Raw genomic sequence first — 20267 nt, forward strand, 5'->3', positions numbered from 1 at the left:
AAATAAGCCCCTTTATGTAGAAATTCCACCCATTTGTAACTCCAGGTGGACAAAACCAAATGTCAAAAACCATTAATTCACCAAAAACTCAATTAGTACAATGGGATTGTGCTAGCAGCTTCTTTAGCAACTTCTCAAACAGAACAGCCATCCTCACAGATGGTGTAATAATTAGCATTCTCACCACACAGTAACAGGCTGGAGGAATACATCTCTGGCAAAGAGTATGGTGCATATGGAATGGAAAAACGATTCAACAACTGGAGGACAGAGTGAGCAATTTACACATGCACATTATGAGACAGCGAGTGCCTAAAATCAAAGACTATAGATTACCATAATTACTACATGAAGTTTAAAATATAGCTACATATAAACATGGTGAATGATTACAGAGGGATCGGCAGGGGGATTCATAACAATGTCTCTAACTCCAAAATCCACCTCCCTCCTCTCAGGTTGCTGCTTTAAAAGAGCCTTTTCAGAGCATGTGCAACCATGATAACCTGCTGGTGAGGTGAAGCTAGCAAAGGTGACTGTGCCCAGTGAAACTACGAGAGGCAGAGTGCGCTTGGTGCTTTCACGCTGTGTTTAGTTGGTGGCCTAGTTCTGAGATGTGGTGATTGACAGAATCTCGTGGTCAGATTTAAAATGACTGACACATCAGAGCTGAGCAAGAAATGCTGTAGACAGGTGGATGTGAGCTGGCTCTCACTGTACAACATTCAGGCACCGATACAGCGAGACCTTCAAACCAGGCTGTTCAGCTGGAAAATATCTTTCTTTTGTTACAGGCAATGGGAGAGTAAAACAAAATCAAATCAAATCAAATCAAATCAAATTGTAATAATAATAATAATCATAGTAATTGGATCCTAGGAATCCTGTTGCTGGTGCTTTGTTCCCACTGTTTCACCTATGGAGGTGATGGTGTGGAATAATGGAGCCATCGGTTGACTAATTTAATAAAAATGACTACTCTTTCCATAAAAACTGTCCAAACTGAAATACATTTGATTTTATGACCTCCACTTAATCTTAACCACCAAAACTGAACTGATAAGTCAAACAATTCAATCTTTTTTCAATTACTTTTATGTAGCACTGTGAAAGAAAAAATAGACCATTAAGGATTATTGTCCTTAAATATATTCTAAGCTTGGCTTGGTTTCACCACAAAAAAATAAAATAAATAAAATAAAGCTGCAAAAATGTCAGAGACTATCTTGTCTATCTTGATTTGAACTGAAATACTCCTCTCGTAGTGTGTAAAACATCACATTCAGTAATAGCTGAACTGCCTTGACATTTAAAAGAACTGCTGATATTAAAAAAAAAAAATCCTTTTCCAGGGACCTGATGTTTTCCTCGGTTCTGCTATGCTTAATATTGTATTGAATTCATACACAGACAGGCAGGCTCATCCTGATGAAAGCTGAATTCATCCTGGTGTTATTATGCAGGAGGAGGTGAGATGGAGGGAATGCATCACTATGGGGAAATATGACCTCCAATCTCCGGCACAGTCTGTATACTGAGCAGGGGATTGTGTGTACATTTGGGACTGGGGAAATATAAAAGGACGGTGCGATTTCATTGGGACAGGTGAGGAGAGACAATCATACAGATGCTAGTCATGTCAGGGTGTCAAGAGTAGAGGACAGATGGAGGAGGACGGTATGTCAAGACACAGAGGAGGAAGGAACAGATGGATGGGTTTATGTTTATGTTTTGGGGATTTCTAGTTGCATTTCCAGCCACCATGTTGTTGAGCAGATTTTCTGAACAGGGAATCAGCCTTTCAGCTCCTCAGCAATCACCTCAGCAACGAATCATTCAATGAGCAACCGCCAACACCTCTGGACATACATCGCTGTCTTTCAGAGATACCAACAATTAAAACATCTTTTTTTGATTTTCTTTTTATAGAATATCACTACTATAAAACAAGTCCGTGTGTCAGTGTGTCTCTGTCTGTGGTTTTTTTTTTTTTTTTTTTTTTTTTAGGTTCAGTTCTTTTTGTTGTTTGTTGTTTTGTTGTCTTCTCAAGGCTGTGGTGTTTTCTTCAGCCACAAGATCATACGTATGTTTTTTTTTGGCACTTTCAAAATAAAAGGTTTTGGGAAAAAAAATGACCTTGCATTAGTCTGTTCAACTTTGCAGCTCTTCAGAGGCAATATACGTTCATACAGTAAGTTGTGAGATTTAAAAAAAGGAAAAAGAAAGAAAAAAGGAAAAATTTGCTTGAAGTCTTAAAGAATTATAATAATAATATCAGTACTGATAATATAACAGAGGAGGGGAATAATTTAATAAAGAAAGAAAAAAGAAAAAGAAACAGCACAATGATGAACGACTGAAAATACTGCATAGTACAAATGCCCCATAGCTGTTTTTGTCCGTCCTGCTCAACATAGGACAGAGGGCCAACAGGGACAGACCACAAGGAGACAGACTCATCAGTTTTTCCAATGACCAGGGAAAAAACATCGCCCAAGGAGACTCCAAAGCTCACTACTGGCTGATGCCTCAGGGTGTCAAGGTCCACAGCATTGTCCTGCCCTCTAAGGTCAAGCTCACAACAGCTACCACATGACCTTTGATCCCTGTAAAGTGGAGAGGTGGATGCTGGGAAAGTGAGTCCTGGATATGTGTGTTGGATGTTATTCAGGTTCACTGCTATTTGTGGTCTTCTCCCACTCTATGCTTTCCTCGCTGTGTGTGGGGGAGGGGAGCGTCCCGGTGGCCCCCGCGGGACGCATCCTCAGTCCCTGGAAGCGTCGGCACTCAGGGCAAATGCGGATATGGCTGCAACCCCTCGCCACCAGGGCAGCCTCCTGCGCCAGTCTGTGGGAAAGGGGTTCAGGCAGTCCAGTGCCCCCGCAGAGCTTGCCGTTGCTGAGGCTAACAGCGGCAGCTCGCGCCCGCCGCTCCTCCAGGGGTAGGGGCCGCGGTCGCAGCATAGAAGCTCCCCGCCGGCGCCTCACCTGCAGGCTGTCGCGACACATGACGATCCCCTGGAGCTCCCGCAGCATCTCCTCACACATTGACTGCTGAAAGCACACACACAGGGAGAAAAAAGAAAGGGGAAAGGGGGATAAGAGGAGAGGAGAGAGAGAGAGGGAGAAAGGCCGGACAACTCACTGACTGACTGACTTGATCGGGACAGACTGGTACAGCAGACATCACAGGCACATCACATGTAATTTTCATGGTTACCTTGATAATCAATGCACAGTGGGAAATAACAGAGATCGTGGATATAGCGCAAAGAAATGGCAGGAGAGAAGACAACAGATATATGTGGGATTTTTAGCCTTACTTTGCTGTAAAACAGACACGTACAGACACATTACATACATGTTTTATCCACACGTCTCCTCCGCCGATCAATATGATCTCCACTGTGTATCTACAAGATGTGTAAACTGTGAACCAATTATAATGACAGCTAAGAGACAAGATACTGCAGCCAAGAGCAAAACAAGAGTAATTAGGTATCAGTCCACACATGCTGCGCATGAACACAATAACAAGCATGGCAGGCATACATACACATGTAGGTAGACACATAAACATATACACACCCACGCACACACACATACACAGTGTAAGGTAAGTCTAAGGTCTTGGAAAGAAGAAATCACATGACGTGGTTTTTGACTTTCACATGCTGAAAGTTTATTGAATAAAAATCACAGTGCTTGAAAAGACAGTTGTCAAGTATCTTTTAAAGGAATCACATCAGAAACAAGTGTAAGGCATGTTTAAAGTAAAAATATAGACTTGGAAAGCCTGGGCTAAGGTTACGGTTAACATTCACACAATTACTTTTTAAGAGTAAGCTTTCTTCATTGGCACCCTATACGCATCACTGTACTGTACTTTACCACTGATGAGATCTAACTATACTCATTAAATGCTCTCTCTATATATTTCTATATAGGAATTCTATACTATACCATAGGAACTAATCCATAAATGCTAGTAGATTATTCTAAATGAGGTATAAGTGAGGTATATCTTTGGTTTTGTGCTGATTATGTCTCATAGGCTGGAGAGTGGAAGGCCAAGGGCTGCACGAAACCCATAGGAACAGGAGGCTTATAACCCTTCCTGTCAAAGTGGAGCACTGTGGGATAGCCTAGCGGCTCCACGTGGGGGAGGGTGCCAGGGAGGGGAGAGGGAGACAAAGCAGATGCAGGTTAGATAGCCCTCTCTCACCTCAGTTCCTGGTGTCTGCCTCAACATCCACACAAACTCCAGCACTGCCATGAAGATAGCCACCAGCAGGCCACACACCAGCACCACAAAGATACCACCGATGTTTTCCATACCCAGACCTGGAAGAAGGGAAAAGAGCAGATGAGAGACGACAGAATATAACCAGGAAGCACGACAGATAGCCCTTTTCCACTGCAGGAACTGCTCCCAGAACACAGGAACTCTTTCTGAAGAACCGGGAACCCTGATCCCTGCTTCCACCAAAGGCATAAGCCCATATTTTAGTCCTGGGCCCAAAAACGGTCCCTGCACCTGAAGCAGGACAATGCTTCAGTGTCCTGGGGGCTGTTGGTTGGTAGTTTTAGCTGAACATCCCTGATTGGTCAAATGTATGACATAAATAACATTAAACTATTGCCCCCACCATTTTTCAGAGTGATCACAAGCACAAATGTCAAGCCTAATTGTTTTGCTAATAAATGAAAGAATATGCATGGACCCTCCGCTGCTGGTGTCCAGCTGGCTTGGCACATGTCAATGGCAATGAGTTTGAACATTTTGCCCTGAGGGTAGCGCTGGAGGTAAGCAGGGTTTATAAACAGGGTTAAAAACAGGGTTCACAAACGCTCAACAGGGTTAACAGGGTTCATAGTCTGGGTCGCATGAATGTGCTCACCAAACATCACGGCAATTTGTTTATTACATTTAGAGATATGTTGCATACAGATCTGACTGCATTTTGTAATATCCTGTGTGCAAAACTGACTTTTTTTCCTGTTATACAGGGTTCATCCTCTTGGGAGTGTGAATGAGCTCACAAAATGTCAAGAGAATCCGCCCAACAGATTTTGAGATATGCTGCCGTGGAGTGAAGTGTTGGACAGGACTGACACACCTGTCCTCAGGCCCTGCCAGCCAGCGAGCCAAAAACATACCATTAATTTTCTGCTGTTGCATGCCATGCCACAGCTGGTCTCCATTATTTGATCTAAAAGCAGTTTCCCCTTTTCTAGCATCATCCTCCTCATTTACATTAAGTTTTCTTCTCACTTTCACATAAGACATTAGGGCACAGCAATCATTAGGGTTCTTGCATTGCCCTTGGAACCCTTTTCCAAGAGCCAGGCCCAGGATAAATGGGGACAAACCTTTGGCACGATGGTCCTCCTCCTTTGGACACTTGCCACCGTCCCACCATTTCCTCTTAAGGATCTCCAAACGGTTGTCCTCCTGTAGTTTCAGGATAGCTAGGTCAAACTCATCACGGTACACTGACCCTGCAGAGAACACAGGAAAAGTGCTCAGCATAACACATTGGTCAGTCTTTAAAGGCACAGTTCACCCAAAACACACAAAAAAATATTTTCCAACTTAACCCTAGTAGAATCTATCCAAGGTCTCCAGTCTGCCGTGATCTCCCCTGTCTCCCAGCACCCCAGTGCAGTTGAACTGGATGAGTGTTGTTTTGTGGAGCTCAAATGTAAACAGTCAATACAGTTTGCCCTTGTTCTTCAGCAGGAAATAGTTCTCAACAAAACTCTTTTCCCTGGATGGCTGTAGATTATGTTGGATATCTCTGTAATTGTTTTTGGGAAGAGCTATTGCTGTTGAGTTTTTCACATATACATTTTGACCATTTCAGCTCCACAAAACAAATACCCAGTGTACTGGGGAACGAGCAGATAGGGAGCGATCACAGCAGACTGGAAACCTCACCAAATCACACAGAAGCTATCTGGATAGATGGACTGCACTAGGGGAAAAGTGGAAAAATGTCTTTTTTCTATTCCAGTGGAACTGACCCTTTAACAAGTTATTCAATCTTGTGCTCAGCCATACAACTGTACCTTCTGAAAGACAAAATTAATATGCACTCCAATGATTAAAATTCACTCATTATCGGTGCAACCTGATCCAACAACCAATCAACTCTTTTCAAATTGTTGAATGTTGTTGTTTTGCACTGGTAAACTATCTTCCTTCTCTGAAGAAATGTTCAACTTTTCAAATAATAAAGAAAGATATAAATAAGTAAATAAGACAAAATATAAGATGAAGTGCCTTGAGCATTTTTTGTAGTTTACTGTAGGTCAAAACATGGTAAGCAAGTTTGAAAATCACATGCTAAAGAGTGGGTTTATTTATCTTTTAAACATCAAAGAAGTTCAAATCAACCATTTTTTTTTTTATTTTATGTGAGTTTTTTTCCACCTGCAGTTGGAGTCAACCTCAGATCAAAGTGTAGGTAAACCTTGTGTTTATATTCTCAGAGCAGCCAGGGAGTCATACAGAAACAGTTCCCCATTCAGCAGATATAGCTTTTCCAATTCCTTTTCACTCCTCCTCACGTCTCACACCGCAGCATGAAAACAGCATAACCATTAAGGTCGTACAGTATTTCTCTCTCTCCCTTCCCGCATCATTTTCCTCTGTGACAGCAGCAGCCTGTGGTGTGCCTTTGCCGAAGTCTAGCTCCTCTTACACAACAGAGAGAAGTTTACATATCCTCTTGTACCCTCATTTCTTAACTTCAGAGTGAATCACACGTTTCAGCCAAACCCTTCTGTATTTTTCCTACTGTCGTCTCTCCTTTCTTTCACATTTACCCTCCCACTTTCCTCAGCAGGCCTCCTTCTTGTGTGAGATGACAATCAAGTAGGTCACCCTTTCTACCCAACCCTCAGTCCCTCCTTTCCTGCCATATTGTCCCCCTCCACTCACCCAGTGGCATGCCGATGCCATAGCCCTTGGTGTCCAACAGCCCTCCTATCTGAGTCAGGTTGCAGTTCCTCTGGCGGTAGTACTCGTTCATGGTGCTCTCCAGCAAGTAGGCATAGTTGGAGTTGAGGACGCGGGCGATGCCCTCCTCTGTGCTCTTCACAAACACGCTGGGCTGCTTTGAGTGCATGAAGTTCCACATCCGCTGGTAGGTCTGGTAGCGCGAGTTCTGGAGATTAGGGAGCGGAGATATGATCAGGAGACACAGAGACAGGTGGACACAGGGGACTGTAAACAAAACAATCTATCGCTCTCAGACACATCTTTTTCAATCTCGCGGTTCTGCAGATTGTTTCTCATTTGTTTGTTTTTATTCCACATTTGTTGACTGATGGATTTATTCAAAGGCTGATTTGCTGAGAGCTGTCCTGCACTTTAATGTTAAAAAATCCTTTTTTTTTTTTAGCACAGCTTGTACTGAGTCCAAAATAGAATCTTCATCACACAATCCCCTGGCCTACACTGCCTTCCTGGGATTATTCAAGGTCCAGTGGACATAAAAGTGCAGGAGAGGACAAGGTGATGTCTCCCTTTGCTTCCGTTTATCATCCCTGGGTGTCTCTCTCTCCGTTGTGACTCTCTCTCCCATTCTCTCTCTTTGTCTCTCTCTCTTACTGAGGTCGAATCTAGAGAGGATCAGGGAGGATGAAAGGCGATAGCATGCGTCTCTCCTGGGCACCAGACTGAACTAGTGCCTCATCTGCCTGAGGAGGAGGGATATTGAGTGATGGGAGTGGGGAACAGGCAGGAAACAGATAAAACCTGTGGTCAGACGAGGAAGACAGGAAGGATAGGGAAGTGACGGGGAGGATAACATCACTGGTGACCCATTGATTGTGGAGGAATCCAAGGTCGGCCTCTGTGTGTGTGTGCGTGTGTGTGTGTGTGCGTGTGTATGTGTGTGTGTGTGTGTGTGTGTGTGCGCATGGGTTAGACTATGTGTTCTGCAAGTCTGGGCTGAGCAATATTTTGCGGTTATAGCAGCATCAATGATATGAGAGCAGATACCGTCAGGGATTTTGGATATCGCACATGATATGGCACAAATCTTGTCTTTTCTTGGTTTTAAAGGCTGCATTAAGGTAAACTAATGCAGTTTCCTGAACTTATTAGACTTATTATTGTAGCTGTTTTATTATTTGCCTTTCCTATCTTGGTCTTCCTATCCATATCACTCATGACTGTTTATCAGAAATCTCTTGTGCATGGATGTCTCATGAGAACATCAATAGTCCTCCCTACACTATTGTCACAATATTGATACTGAAGTTAAGGATATTGCTTGTTTGATTGCTTGTAGCCCTAATTTCTTCTATTTGAAAAAACGTATGTAACCTCTGACCTGGAAGAAGGTCATGGTGGATCCTCCATGCATCGTTCCATACTCTATAGCCGTCTGGTCTGCCAGGTCGTCCACCGACTCTATAGGCACCTCCATCCTCTGGACTGTTAAGAAGGCAGCCAGGTTGGCAGTGTATGACGAGATGATGATTAATGTGAAGGCCCACCTGAGGAGGAAAGATAGGGAACGGGATTGCAGTTATGTGGCAGGAACACACATTCATGTATGAAGGTGTGAAAATATGCAGGATGGTATACGGAGATAGGCGGACATGCAAGAAGTGTCGATGAAAATAAACGTGCACCTGAGAGGTGAGGCTGTTGTAGGTTTTTCAAAGGATGACGGAGCGGATGGATGAACAAATGGATATGCATGGATAATGGTGACGGTGCTCGGTTGGATGAAATGAAGTGAGCTTTCAACTGCAAAGAAGATAGGCACATATACACAGACAATCTCTCACATATGCATGTGCATACACATGCCACCACCACCACTCCAGCAGTCCAACCATGTGGAGAGACCAGACAGACAATCAAAGCAACCACAATGTTATGGCACCTGAAGAACGAAGCCTCAGGACCCCATGGAGGATGAAATACCGTCATGCCTCAGTGAAGCAATATGCCACAAATTAGAATTAATACATGTGTGAACATGCCCTTGTGTGTGTGTGTGTGTCTGTGCAGGAGGTGGTGAGGGTACAAGCATGGTGTGCAAATTTATGCATAAGCTTTGGTCTTTATCAAATGAACAATATCCATGGCATTCCACTTTGGAAGATGTTGGTTATGTTTATGTGAGGTATTTGCAGGTTGTTAGCAGAATTTGCATTAATGATGTGTGAGACTAGTCAACTACAGGCCTAAAACGTTACTGGTCCTACTAGTTGGCACCAGATGTACTAGTCGAGCTGTTTAGAAGCCATCCACTTTTAAACGCTTTGCTCCCACATTTTATTCGTTTTGGTTTCTTCTTATTTTTTCTTACAGTTTTTTTTAAGGGAGTTGTTCCTTATCCAATGTGAGGGTCCAAGGACATAGGATGTTGCATCGCTGTAGCCCCTTGCTGTAGCCTCTTCAGGCAAATTTGTAATTTGTGATATTGGGCTATACTAACACAATTGACTTGTATTGACTTCATTAAGAGTCTTAATTCTTAAAACTCCTTGTTTCAGTCATGATAAAAGGTGGCCTTGATATACAGCTTATTTTTTTCTTTGACTGCCACTGCGCGACTCTGTAATAATACTGCACCCCTAAAAACGGTCCTCTCTTCTGCAGAATTTCAAATATATTTGCTTATTGTCATATTTTACCAAGCCTTTCAAATAGCTTTTAATGCATATAATAACCTTTTTTCCAACCATGTTAGACCTTGTTATAAGAGAGAATATTTTATTTTAGATTAGCTGTACAATTGTTTGTAAGACTTCTGTTTAAATGTCTATGAGAGTAGCTGAAATGCATATCTCTAGTATGCGTCTATATTTGCATGCATCTCTGTGGTCAATACTAACCAGACTCCGCTGACACAACGTGTGGACAGGGCTCTGGGGGCGATGGTTGAGCCTTGCTGCATGAAGCCTCCCACGGGGAACCAGAAGCTGTTGCCGAGTGAGTACTGGTTGATCAGCAGGTTACAGCGGCCCTTCAGACAGGGGTGTGGATTGTACCACTCATAAGGTGTCAGTCTGGGGAAAGCGAGACAAGAGGATGACACAAAGTGACAGAGAGTTGGAGGAGTTATGGGACGGGGACGACAAACAAGAGCGAAACAAACAAGAGTGAAAGTAAGATATGAAATGTGACGAGAGCAAAACTCAAGGGACAGGGAGCAAGTGAAATGGAGACAGAGAGGGAGAGGAAAAGAAGGAGCAAAACAAGTCAACTGAGCACAAAGTCACCTTGGCTCCCCAGGGAGAGCAAACTACTTTCCATTCCCCATGAGCTGTCTACATGCACGCTGGGAGTGCAGGCAGCCTATAATTGGCATGTTCAAATGTCGTGGTATGAAGTGGAACTGTTGGAAGGTGTGTGACAACTGCATGTTTTATGTTATACTGTGGTCATATTGTGGTCTATGTCAGAAAACCAGAGTAAGACTTCATTCTGATTAGCAACAATTAACCAGAGAGCCACATAGAAAATTAATGTTTTTGCAGGTGGCAAAACTGAAGCGTGAGGTTGTGTGAGGTTCGAGGCACTACACCACCCACTTGTGTTGCAACAGGAGGAACTGAACATAATAACAGTAAATTGTACTTAGCTGTCCTCAGCAGACAGACTGTACACAGGTTAACTAACATGAGGAATTCCATATCAAAAGGTGTTATTAACTTGGCAATTGTTAGAGGAGTGATCTAGCTGTCTCGGGCATCTTATGTCAATTTCACTCCAGCAGCAGTTACACAAGGCATGCAATTTGCACTGTAAATAAAGAAAAATCCTCAGCAAAGGCAGGAGTCAAGGGCAATAATGATACTGTCTCTGTGATACTGATTTGCACCAGCAGTCGTGGCAGTTCCCTGCCTGGCCACCAGGTGTCAGTGTGGTGCTGGGGACCTGCTGCTGGAAAGGGAGCGTCCCTCTCAGTGAGATGGGGACGATCAGCTGGAGAGACTGGATAGACACCTGTTCCTTTGTCCCTTTTCCCCCTAAAATTCTTCCTCTTATTTTAGTGCTCCTCTTCTCATTCCCTTTCCTTTTTCTCCCTCTGTCCTCACTGCCCAGTAAATTTTAATGGCGATCTCTTTACCTGGCCACCAGAAAGAGGACACAGCTGACAGCCAAGTAGGCCAGCAGCATGAAGAGCCAAACTCCAGGGGAGAAGGGATCCAGGAAGGAGAAGTAGCCTGGTCTTCGTCCCTACAACACACAAACACAGACACAGACAAGCGGCACAGTGTTAGAATCATTTCAGCTTTCATCTTACACTCAGTGACACTTTGAACCTACATCCAAATTACACAAGCAAGCCCAACAGCAGCTTTTGTTGCAGGAGGAGGGGTAACAGGTTAAGTACCAGCAGGTAGAGGTGGAGAGGAAATAATTAGCATGTGAAAAAAAAACAAAAACAAAAATCAGAGTGTTTAACACCACTTCTGAACAGAGAGCACCAAGATTAATTAACAAGAAACACTGCTGAATTTCAGCGTTGATTCTGGTGCCCTGGGCACAATTTGATCTGTATTAACTAACGTTTATTACCGCCTGGATAATTTGAAAAAAAAAAAAAAAAAAAGATAGAGATGACTCTAGCAGTAAATAAAAGGATTTTGACATGATGAGCATACAACTCCCCATCCTAAATCACTATAATAATATGGATCTTATTTGCATGTAAACATTCAGGTTAACATTGTATAAAAGCACAGCTTAGCCTCTCATGGCTTGTGAGCAGAGCAGCACAAGGCTGTATATTGGTACGACATTACAGCTTAGTTTTCACTGAGCTAGTTCCTTTTAACTAGTATAGTGTACTGCTTATATGCAATTATAATGGATACATTATTTAGTCCATGCACACAGAGGGCCAAGGCCAGATTAGCAAATTAAGTAACAGAGATAAAGACAACAGACGCATTTGCATTCTCCACAAGGTTACATGCTCTACCGGGATGGTGAGGTCAAATAATAAACTAAACCATTACTGCTACATTAAACAGACATTCATTCCTGTGACCTATAGTTGACTTTCTGTATGCCTGGGAGCATGTGGTGGCCTTGCCCAGACAAAAACGGGGAAGAGATTAATAGGTTTGGATTAAACTGTGAGGCTAGCTGTGCTGGTGCAGCTATACGCTGTAATGTATAAAGTCGAACTGGCAACCAGTGGAAGCTGGGATAAAGTGGCTAAAATAGGTTTGGCAGCTAGTAGTGCCAGTGGGAATATAGGGGCTAATTCCTAATGTTTCATTATCCAGTACCAACAGCGATTGTCCTCTAAATGAAACCAATTATTGGTGAAATACAGCCAACGAGCAGGGAGACTGTGCGTGTGCGTGCATGCACTTGCATTTTGGTATGTGTATGTATATAGCTTTGCCGACTAAGCATCAGCCAGGGAAAATCACCCATCTACATAGAGATGCACGTCGGCCACCTGCTAATGACTATGGCACTGGTGGCGGAGCTGGCAGAGGGGCAGCAGGACGGTTAAATATTGTGGATGATCAAACAACCAACTGTCAAAATGTTGAGAGGACACACACACAACCATGTGGAAACACTTATTCTCCCTTTCTACATCAACATGCAGTGCTGCTGTGTTCACCTGAACAGCCTGCGTATCTTTTTGTTTAAAGACACTCCACTAGGTGCAGAAACATCATTCTTGCCAAAACACTGCAGCAATATATTTCTGATGCCCTGGAAGCTATTATTAAATTTGCAGCAAGAGGGTGAGATGATTTTTCCTGGGCATTTGTTATGATAAACGAACCTCCATTTAGGCTTCCACAGAGATGAAAATTCATTAATGTGCCTCTAATCACTTGCATATTAGCCTATCTGAGTAAAATACGACTGACGCAGGAGGAAGGAGAGGCAAAGCAAGAGAGGAGGGTCATTTTTAGCATGATTCAAACCAGCCTCCCTGTGTTAATGTCTGTCAGTCTATCTATAGAATATCACCCTTACGATGATGATGATAGCTGTCTGAAAATCCATTTCTAGAACAATGGAGTGGTGCAATGCAAAATGGCCATCCCACAAGTTGAGAAAACCGTAGTCGAGTGATTATTATTGCCAAGCCTCCCTCGCTGGCAGCCTGTAACTAAGGGTGGTAGCAGTATGTGCTGACGAGTTGGCCTGTTTACTGGTCGAGTTTGGTGCATGCTGAAGCAGCGTTTTGTTAACTGCTTGCCCTGCTTGTCCCCATCTTAAGCTCCCACCAAGGTACTATTATTAAGCATGAAGATTGCTCCGGAGACACGACTGTCTAATGCTAACAGATGGTGGAGAGGAGAGCAGAGAAGCAGATCAGAGAGAGGGAATGACAGAGCGAGAGATAGCAGGAGAGACAGAGAGAGACAGATCACAAGGACGACAGGAAAAACAAGGGGTGGTCATGATGTTGACAAACCTTGACTGTAGCACTGTAATGTTGTGTGCTTTGAGATTCTGTAAGAAAGATGTTTTCTAGACTGAGAGGTGGAATTATACATGGAGGAGCTGTGGCAGACACACTAATGAGCCAGCGGAGGTTCTGATAAATGAAAACTGTATAAAATGAATTAAAAAAACAACAACAAATCTATCTGCAAACATCAAAAAACGAAGCAAGCTACTTTCTCTGGGAGAATGCTACAACTGCAAAACTCCATAACTGAAATGAAGTGAAATTGGTTTTACAGGCTCTCTTTAAGAATTATCAAGTGACAACAAACACATTTTTGTGACACATGATCTGGGTGATTCACACAACACGTGATATAAAATGGTGTGCTTGTAAATTGGTTTTAAGTTAACTTCCAGGAATTCACATTATTTAACGTTGTGGTCATTTCAACTCAGAACTCCGACTTGGGGGAAAAAAGAAAAAAAAAAACACTGACGGGTCAGCCAACTCGGAATTACAAGTTGGAAATTTGGGTATTGTTTCAGAGCTTCAGTTTCTCTGAGTTTAGTTAAGGTGGTGTCAGGGCACACAAAAATGGCCGAAGACACATTGTCTTTTTGTTGTTTATGGTAAAAATGAAGCAATATAAGAGTGTTTATTTAGCAAGGAAACAAATACTGTATACATTCTGGTTTTACACCTGGAGCAAAATTCTTGCTGGCATCCACATTTACTCAAGGTTGTTATAGGTCAAAAATTTACATGGGAGACATTTCAAGTTCCAATTTGAAATGAATGCATCTTAAATAATCCATGGAAGCCTTGCTTGAGCCAAGGATCTCAGAGGTCAGGTGGCCATTTCTCGTTTCTGCAGTGTGACGCATCAGACACCAGTCCATCACAAGGGCGTACCTCTAATCATCTTAACGTTTACATGCCAACACTGTAAGTATAATGACGGTATAACTTATATAAGACCATAATTCAAAAATCCTAAATTTATCAATGATAAACTCACTTGAGAGGGCAAGGTCTGAAACAATATTTTATTTATAAGAGCCTCCCGGTCCATACAGCACTATATTTAACTGAATGGACTTGGATGAGCTCAGACAGGGGTTCATTCATTCTCAAAGTGTGAGCCAAGTGAGCCTGTGTGTGCTAGATAGTAAGTGTGCGTGCGTGTATGTGAGTGTGTATGCGCATGCCTATATTTCAAAGCCTGTCAGCAGCTGTCTGTACTGTCACTCATCCACAGAAGGGCAGAGGCATGCTTGGGCAGCCCAGGGACCCACTGTGCTGAGGCAGAGGAGGCAGCTTCCTGGCAGGAGAAACACCAAGAGCATGGCTAAGGTGGTACTTAGTTACTGTGTAGTGCGAGAGGGAGAACGCGAGAATTTGGACAATTTTAGTGTAAGAACCTGAAAAGATCAAAGATTTCTGATTTGCAAATGAAAAACAGCAGATTTGACTGTGCTGCATGTTTTCAAAGGATCATTCTGAGTGCAGTGTTGGAGCAACTGGTTTGTAATCATAGCGTTGTAGGCTAGCAATTAAATCACACTGGGAGATGTTGAACTACAGAAAAGCTACCCTCAGGAGAAGTATTGTTTGGTTAACTAAAGCTATTTGGGGAAAAAAGTAGCTCAAACTAGAGTACTTTGTGAAAAATGATCAAATCAAAAAATGTAATGCAAAATTATAACAAATTGCATAAAACGTTGCCACTATAATTCCTTTATTGTGAAAGGTTTTTTACTTGACTTTATGCTGCCTGCATATCACACATTTAAACACACAATTAATTTAAAAAAAAGACGATGATGGAAGATGAAAGTAAAAGCTTTGTTCTTGTGTACAATGTCGATCATTCAGACACCTGTCTTGTGCAATTTAATCGCTGCACCAAGCAGAATTTCAATTTGAGAGGTAAGTTCAAAAAAGCATGCAACCACCTCACGTAATATTTGTGAATTGTATCATTGTTTATGACTAACTGTCATTTTATAGATTTAAGTTTAGTTTTACACATTAACATTCAAAACATTAAAAACTAAACCCAAATATTTTTCAATCTAACCTAGTTCTCTGGAAAACACCTCCTAAACTTGTCTGACACCAAATGGGTTCTTCACACTGACGCTTCAAATCGTCCAAAACTGTAATTTATCTTGTTGACTTGCAAATGAAAACTTAACTGAAATCCCAGCAAGCTAGTGGAAATTTATTTAACTAATTTAATTACATGTAGTGAAACTACTCCCCAACACTGTCTAAGAGTGCTTATATTTTGAGACAAAAACTGCAGCAGAAATTCAGGGGAAGCTGGGTGGTGCATTGGCAGGGGCTCCTAAAATTTACATGCAAGAACCATCTGATCCTGATGTACAACAGGATTGTGTCCTAAGGTGCAGAAATGAAAAAAAAAAAACAAAACAAAACATGTGGGTTTAGTCAAGCTACAATTAGAGGATGACGACAAATGATGATGAAATCAGACATTCTTTTCATTCCCTTCGATTGCTTTCACAATACCAGAATGTGGACCTCTATACCACCACTAATGTTAATATTTTAAAAAATTCAATACTGCAACGATACCAAGACAAAAAACATCAATCAATGTGTAGTCGTATTTGCCCTTAATGGCTTTGCAGAAACTTTTGGGATTTTTGGTACCGTGTGTTGGCTGCTTGTCCATCTTTACTGACTCTGTGAGTGAAACGGTTCTGTGTTTTGCTGCTGACACTGGGTCTGTCAATAAGTTGAAGTGGACTGGGACTCAAGACGTGGTAGACTGTCTAATTCTGTTGAATGTTTTCAGCTGTTTGACTACTGCAGTCAAACAGTGTCAAGAGCCAACTGCAACTCTGACTCTCACAATCCTTCCCCTTCTTCTATTCTAACTCACTGAAATGAAATTTCAGCTTGTAGAACACATTCGGTGAGAGTACTGAATGTTCATGAAATTTAATATTGAATTCAATCATTGTACAATTGCACTGAAGCGCTACTGAAATTTCAGTCACGGGGAACAAGGAATATCATAAAAGTGAAATTAATTTATTCCTCCTTTTACTGGCAAACCTCTGAGATCCTCTTGAGACCTCGTGGTGGGCCATGGACTTCATTTTGCATCCTGCATGCCAACCTGCCCTTGGGCAAGACACTGAATCATTAAGTATGAAGTATGCAAAGGTTTGCCTTGGCCCTGGGAAGGAGAAGGGGGTCATTTTACAGAAGTTTATCATCGCGGTACAGGCCCAACAGTAATCTTTGTGGATGGAAAAGGACAAGATGGAAAACAGAGGTAATGCTTAGGGGGGCCATTATTCATATCTGTTATTTTATGAGCCCATCTCAACAAATATAATAGCAAGGAAACACTGGCTATAAAAATCGTCCGTTTGTCCGTGGTCCCTCTTAACAAGCAGATGGACAACTTGTTTATTTTACTTTGGATTGCCCTTGTGCTCTCTCTCCTTTTCCTTGTCCCTCCCTCTCTTCACTCTCTATCTCCCTCGCTCTCAAGGGACTGCCTCCATGTTAGGATCGTGGCTAGAGGAGCTTGTGAGGTTATCCAGTCAAGGAATTCACCTAGTCATGCTGCTTCTTGGTATTCACACCACACTCTTGCCCCCTGAGGCAGCTCGCCTGAATACTGACTCACAGAAGGAGACTACCGATTGTCATTTCAACTCTCGCTCCTTCTTGCTTTTTTTTCCAGCTCCAGCAGTTACCTCTGCTCTCTCTCCAGCCCTTTTTCCGCTGTTTTGACCTATTTCTTGCTTCTTCGTTCTATTTTATGTTCTCCCCCCTTCCTGCCTCCTGTCTTTTTTTTTTTTTTGGCTTCTTTGATACAATGTGCATTGCTAATTGTGTCAGGGCACACATGTCAGCTGTTTGGGTTGTTGCGGCTGCAGCAGGGGCAATGTGAGGAGAGCTGTTGATTTGTCGAGGGTCATATTCACAAAGACATCCTGCTGCTCCTTGGGCTCTCCGGGCTGTCTGGCCTGTTTATGTCTGTGTGTTTTGTGTACGTGAGTGACCGTGTGTTACAGTATGTGGGTGTGTTTATGAGATTGTGCGAGTGTTTGCATATGTTTGCACGGGGCTGTGTGTGATTGTGACTGTGTAATTTTTGTCTGGGGTCATGTGTGGCCAGACAGTCAATACGGCTGCTTCTGCCTCCTTCTACCCCGAGGGCAGCTCCTGAGTCTGACACGGCTTCTACACACCCCTAATTAACTCCTCTGTCTAATTAGGCACCTCTCGCTCTCTCGCTCTCTCTCTTTCACTCACACACACACACACATACACACACACAGTCCTGCAGTCTAATTGAGAGTTGAGGATGCTGTAATGATGGGATGGCCCTTAACATCCCTCACAGTGTTCGAATCTTTGCTTATCATGCAGTCTTTTGTAATGAGAGGACAGGTTTTGATCATTAAAACCTCTCTGACCAAGGTTGTTGGGCCCTGGTCAATTGGACAGTTCATAGGGCGCTACCTGATGGAGAGGGCACTAGAGGAGGGAGGAAAGGGAGGAATAACATTATTGACTGGCACAGCACCCCATTAAATGTGAAATGCCACATACACTGGCATCAGATGAGTCTGAGATCTGATTTATGACGAATACACCACTGCATTGCATATACCTCACAAGCAATTTTTCTTTGCAAAGAAATATTTATCATCGATGTCCTTGCCTGGCCTGGGATTTAACCTACAGTGAGTATAGAGTGACATGGAGAGCAGAGCAGCAGCCACAGCACAGATGGAGTGGGGGATGAATTTGCACAGCACAGGTAGGTCAGGCGCAGTTCAACTCTGATTCAAAAAAACAAACAAAAAACTCTCTAGCTATGTTTATTAGCAGCAAGGAGGCCCCATTAGGCAACAAACATGAAAAGCAGAGCAGAGTAGCATCATGGTTTTTACAGCATTATAGTCTAGTTAGCTTACAGTAAAGCATGCCCCTTAAACACTCTACTTTAACAAGCTTTGCCACTCACACCAATGATACCATATAAGAGAGCACTGTCGGGCAACACAATTGATGAAGTCACTCATGTATCAAATGTTTGACCTATATTATGATAATTTAATGAACATTGAGCCTAATCAATTTGACAAGGCTGTCTACAGTTGCAGGTCTGGACTGTGCTGTGTTTGTGAGTCTTTGCACATCTGCACTGTAAAGGCTAAATATTATGCAAAATTTACAGGTACACTCACAAAATTTCTTGGGACAACCCAAACAGCTGGAGAGGGGAGTAGCCTAAAGCATCATCACCGGCAGAGCCAAGTACTGTTGAACAGTTTCACCCTGCGTGTGAGTGTTGCATTCTTGGTTACTGACAGAAGGTGTCTTGCCTTAGGCACCTAGATGGCCTTGTTTCTGATTATCAGTCAGGTTTGTCTGGATCCATAACGGTATAGGACGTGGAACATGGGAAACACTTGTGGGAAACACTTTTCCACTAGAGGTGGACAATTTTGCAATAACAGTGTTGTCCTTTTTATACTGTATTGATGTTACTGCTAAGTGCAATGTTCATAATACAGATACATGGAAGCACATAAAGAGACAAGGAAGGATAGAGAGAGAGAGAGAGAGAGAGAGAGAGAGAGAGAGAGAGAGAGAGAGAGAGAATTGTCTCTGCAGGTAATTAATACCCAACAGGCGTGTTTATTTTATTGCATTCACCATTCTTATTGATCAGACTGAAATTTTCATTTAAAGTTTGAAATAAGCAGCAACCCCCCTTGTAAGAATCGCTATGTTTCAGATCAATAGTCAGCAGATTAGAACTAAACAAGTGCAGTCACAGAAATTCAAATATCGAATTTCAGAGGCTTGCTAAGGGACTGCTCTGAGTCAGAGCTGAGAAAATGTCACAGGGCAAAGTGAGAGTAAGGAAGACAGAATGAGGCTGCAAGAGAAAAACAGAGAAAGAGCGGGACAAAGAGAAAGGACACCTGTCTTCACTTTCCCTCTTATCTTTTACCCTTTCCCGTTTCTCACTTTTCTCACTCCAAACACTCTGTGCGACCATTCCTTATCTTAATAAGTGCTTTCCCTCCTTCTCTCTTGCTAACCTATTACACCGGTATCGGGGGTCAACTGGGACAGATCTGTGCTAATTCTACCATGTGACTCTGCACACAGCCGGCCCTGAGAGACGTCAGCCCCCTATTACCTCTTCATCCTGCCACCCGACTGCCTGCCTCCTTGCCTCCCACTTCAAAGGTGATACGCTACGCAGCGGCCCATTTAACACAGCACCTGCTGCTAGCATCGATTGATTCTCCCCAACTGTTGGGTGCTCAATTGAGTCCCTCGCTGCTACACCTATTAGTGCTGTGTGCCAACTAGGGAAAGGGAAAGAGGGATGGAGGGAGTATTAAAAGAAGGTGAGAGAGCAGCAAGAGGGACGGCAGGTAAACGCCCCACTGGGACACTACACTAATGTTAGCTTGCACTGGTGCCAAAGCACCTCCATACGGCCTGTGGCCAGCGCCATACTGGGCCCCATTGTGTCACCTTGGTTTTTGGGGGGAGGACTGATGATTAATGGGCCAGGGGCTCTGCACACACTGGCTCATTTCCACCTCCAGCGTAGCTGTTTCACTGTTTGTTGCTTGTGCTTTCTCTCCGTGGACAGTGGTGGGCGATATTTGGTGTGAATAAGATGGCTAGTCCCAATCAGAGGGCAAGCAGAGAACAACTGTGAAACAGCTACATTCATCAGGCGGTTCACACCGTAAAAACACACCATCTGGTGCTGTCAAGACAGTGCATAGTGACAGAAGGAGGAAATGGGGAGACAGAGGACAAGTGAAAAGAACTGAGC

General features: G+C 43.0%; 1 protein-coding gene across 1 annotated transcript in view; it reads right to left on the reverse strand.

Moving 5' to 3' along the window:
• Positions 1-2663: 2663 nt before the first annotated feature.
• Positions 2664-20267, reverse strand: part of grik4 (glutamate receptor, ionotropic, kainate 4) — a 180982-nt gene continuing 163378 nt past the window's right edge. The window contains exons 13-19 of the mRNA XM_030066859.1: positions 11102-11211; positions 9864-10037; positions 8345-8510; positions 6946-7171; positions 5373-5501; positions 4225-4343; positions 2664-3053 (exon numbers count right to left, since the gene is read on the reverse strand). Coding sequence (XP_029922719.1) covers positions 2664-3053; positions 4225-4343; positions 5373-5501; positions 6946-7171; positions 8345-8510; positions 9864-10037; positions 11102-11211 — 1314 coding nt within the window. The remainder of the gene's footprint in view (positions 3054-4224; positions 4344-5372; positions 5502-6945; positions 7172-8344; positions 8511-9863; positions 10038-11101; positions 11212-20267) is intronic.

Source organism: Myripristis murdjan, chromosome 13, assembly GCF_902150065.1.
Source record: "Myripristis murdjan chromosome 13, fMyrMur1.1, whole genome shotgun sequence".
NCBI classification, from domain to species: Eukaryota; Metazoa; Chordata; class Actinopteri; order Holocentriformes; family Holocentridae; genus Myripristis; species Myripristis murdjan.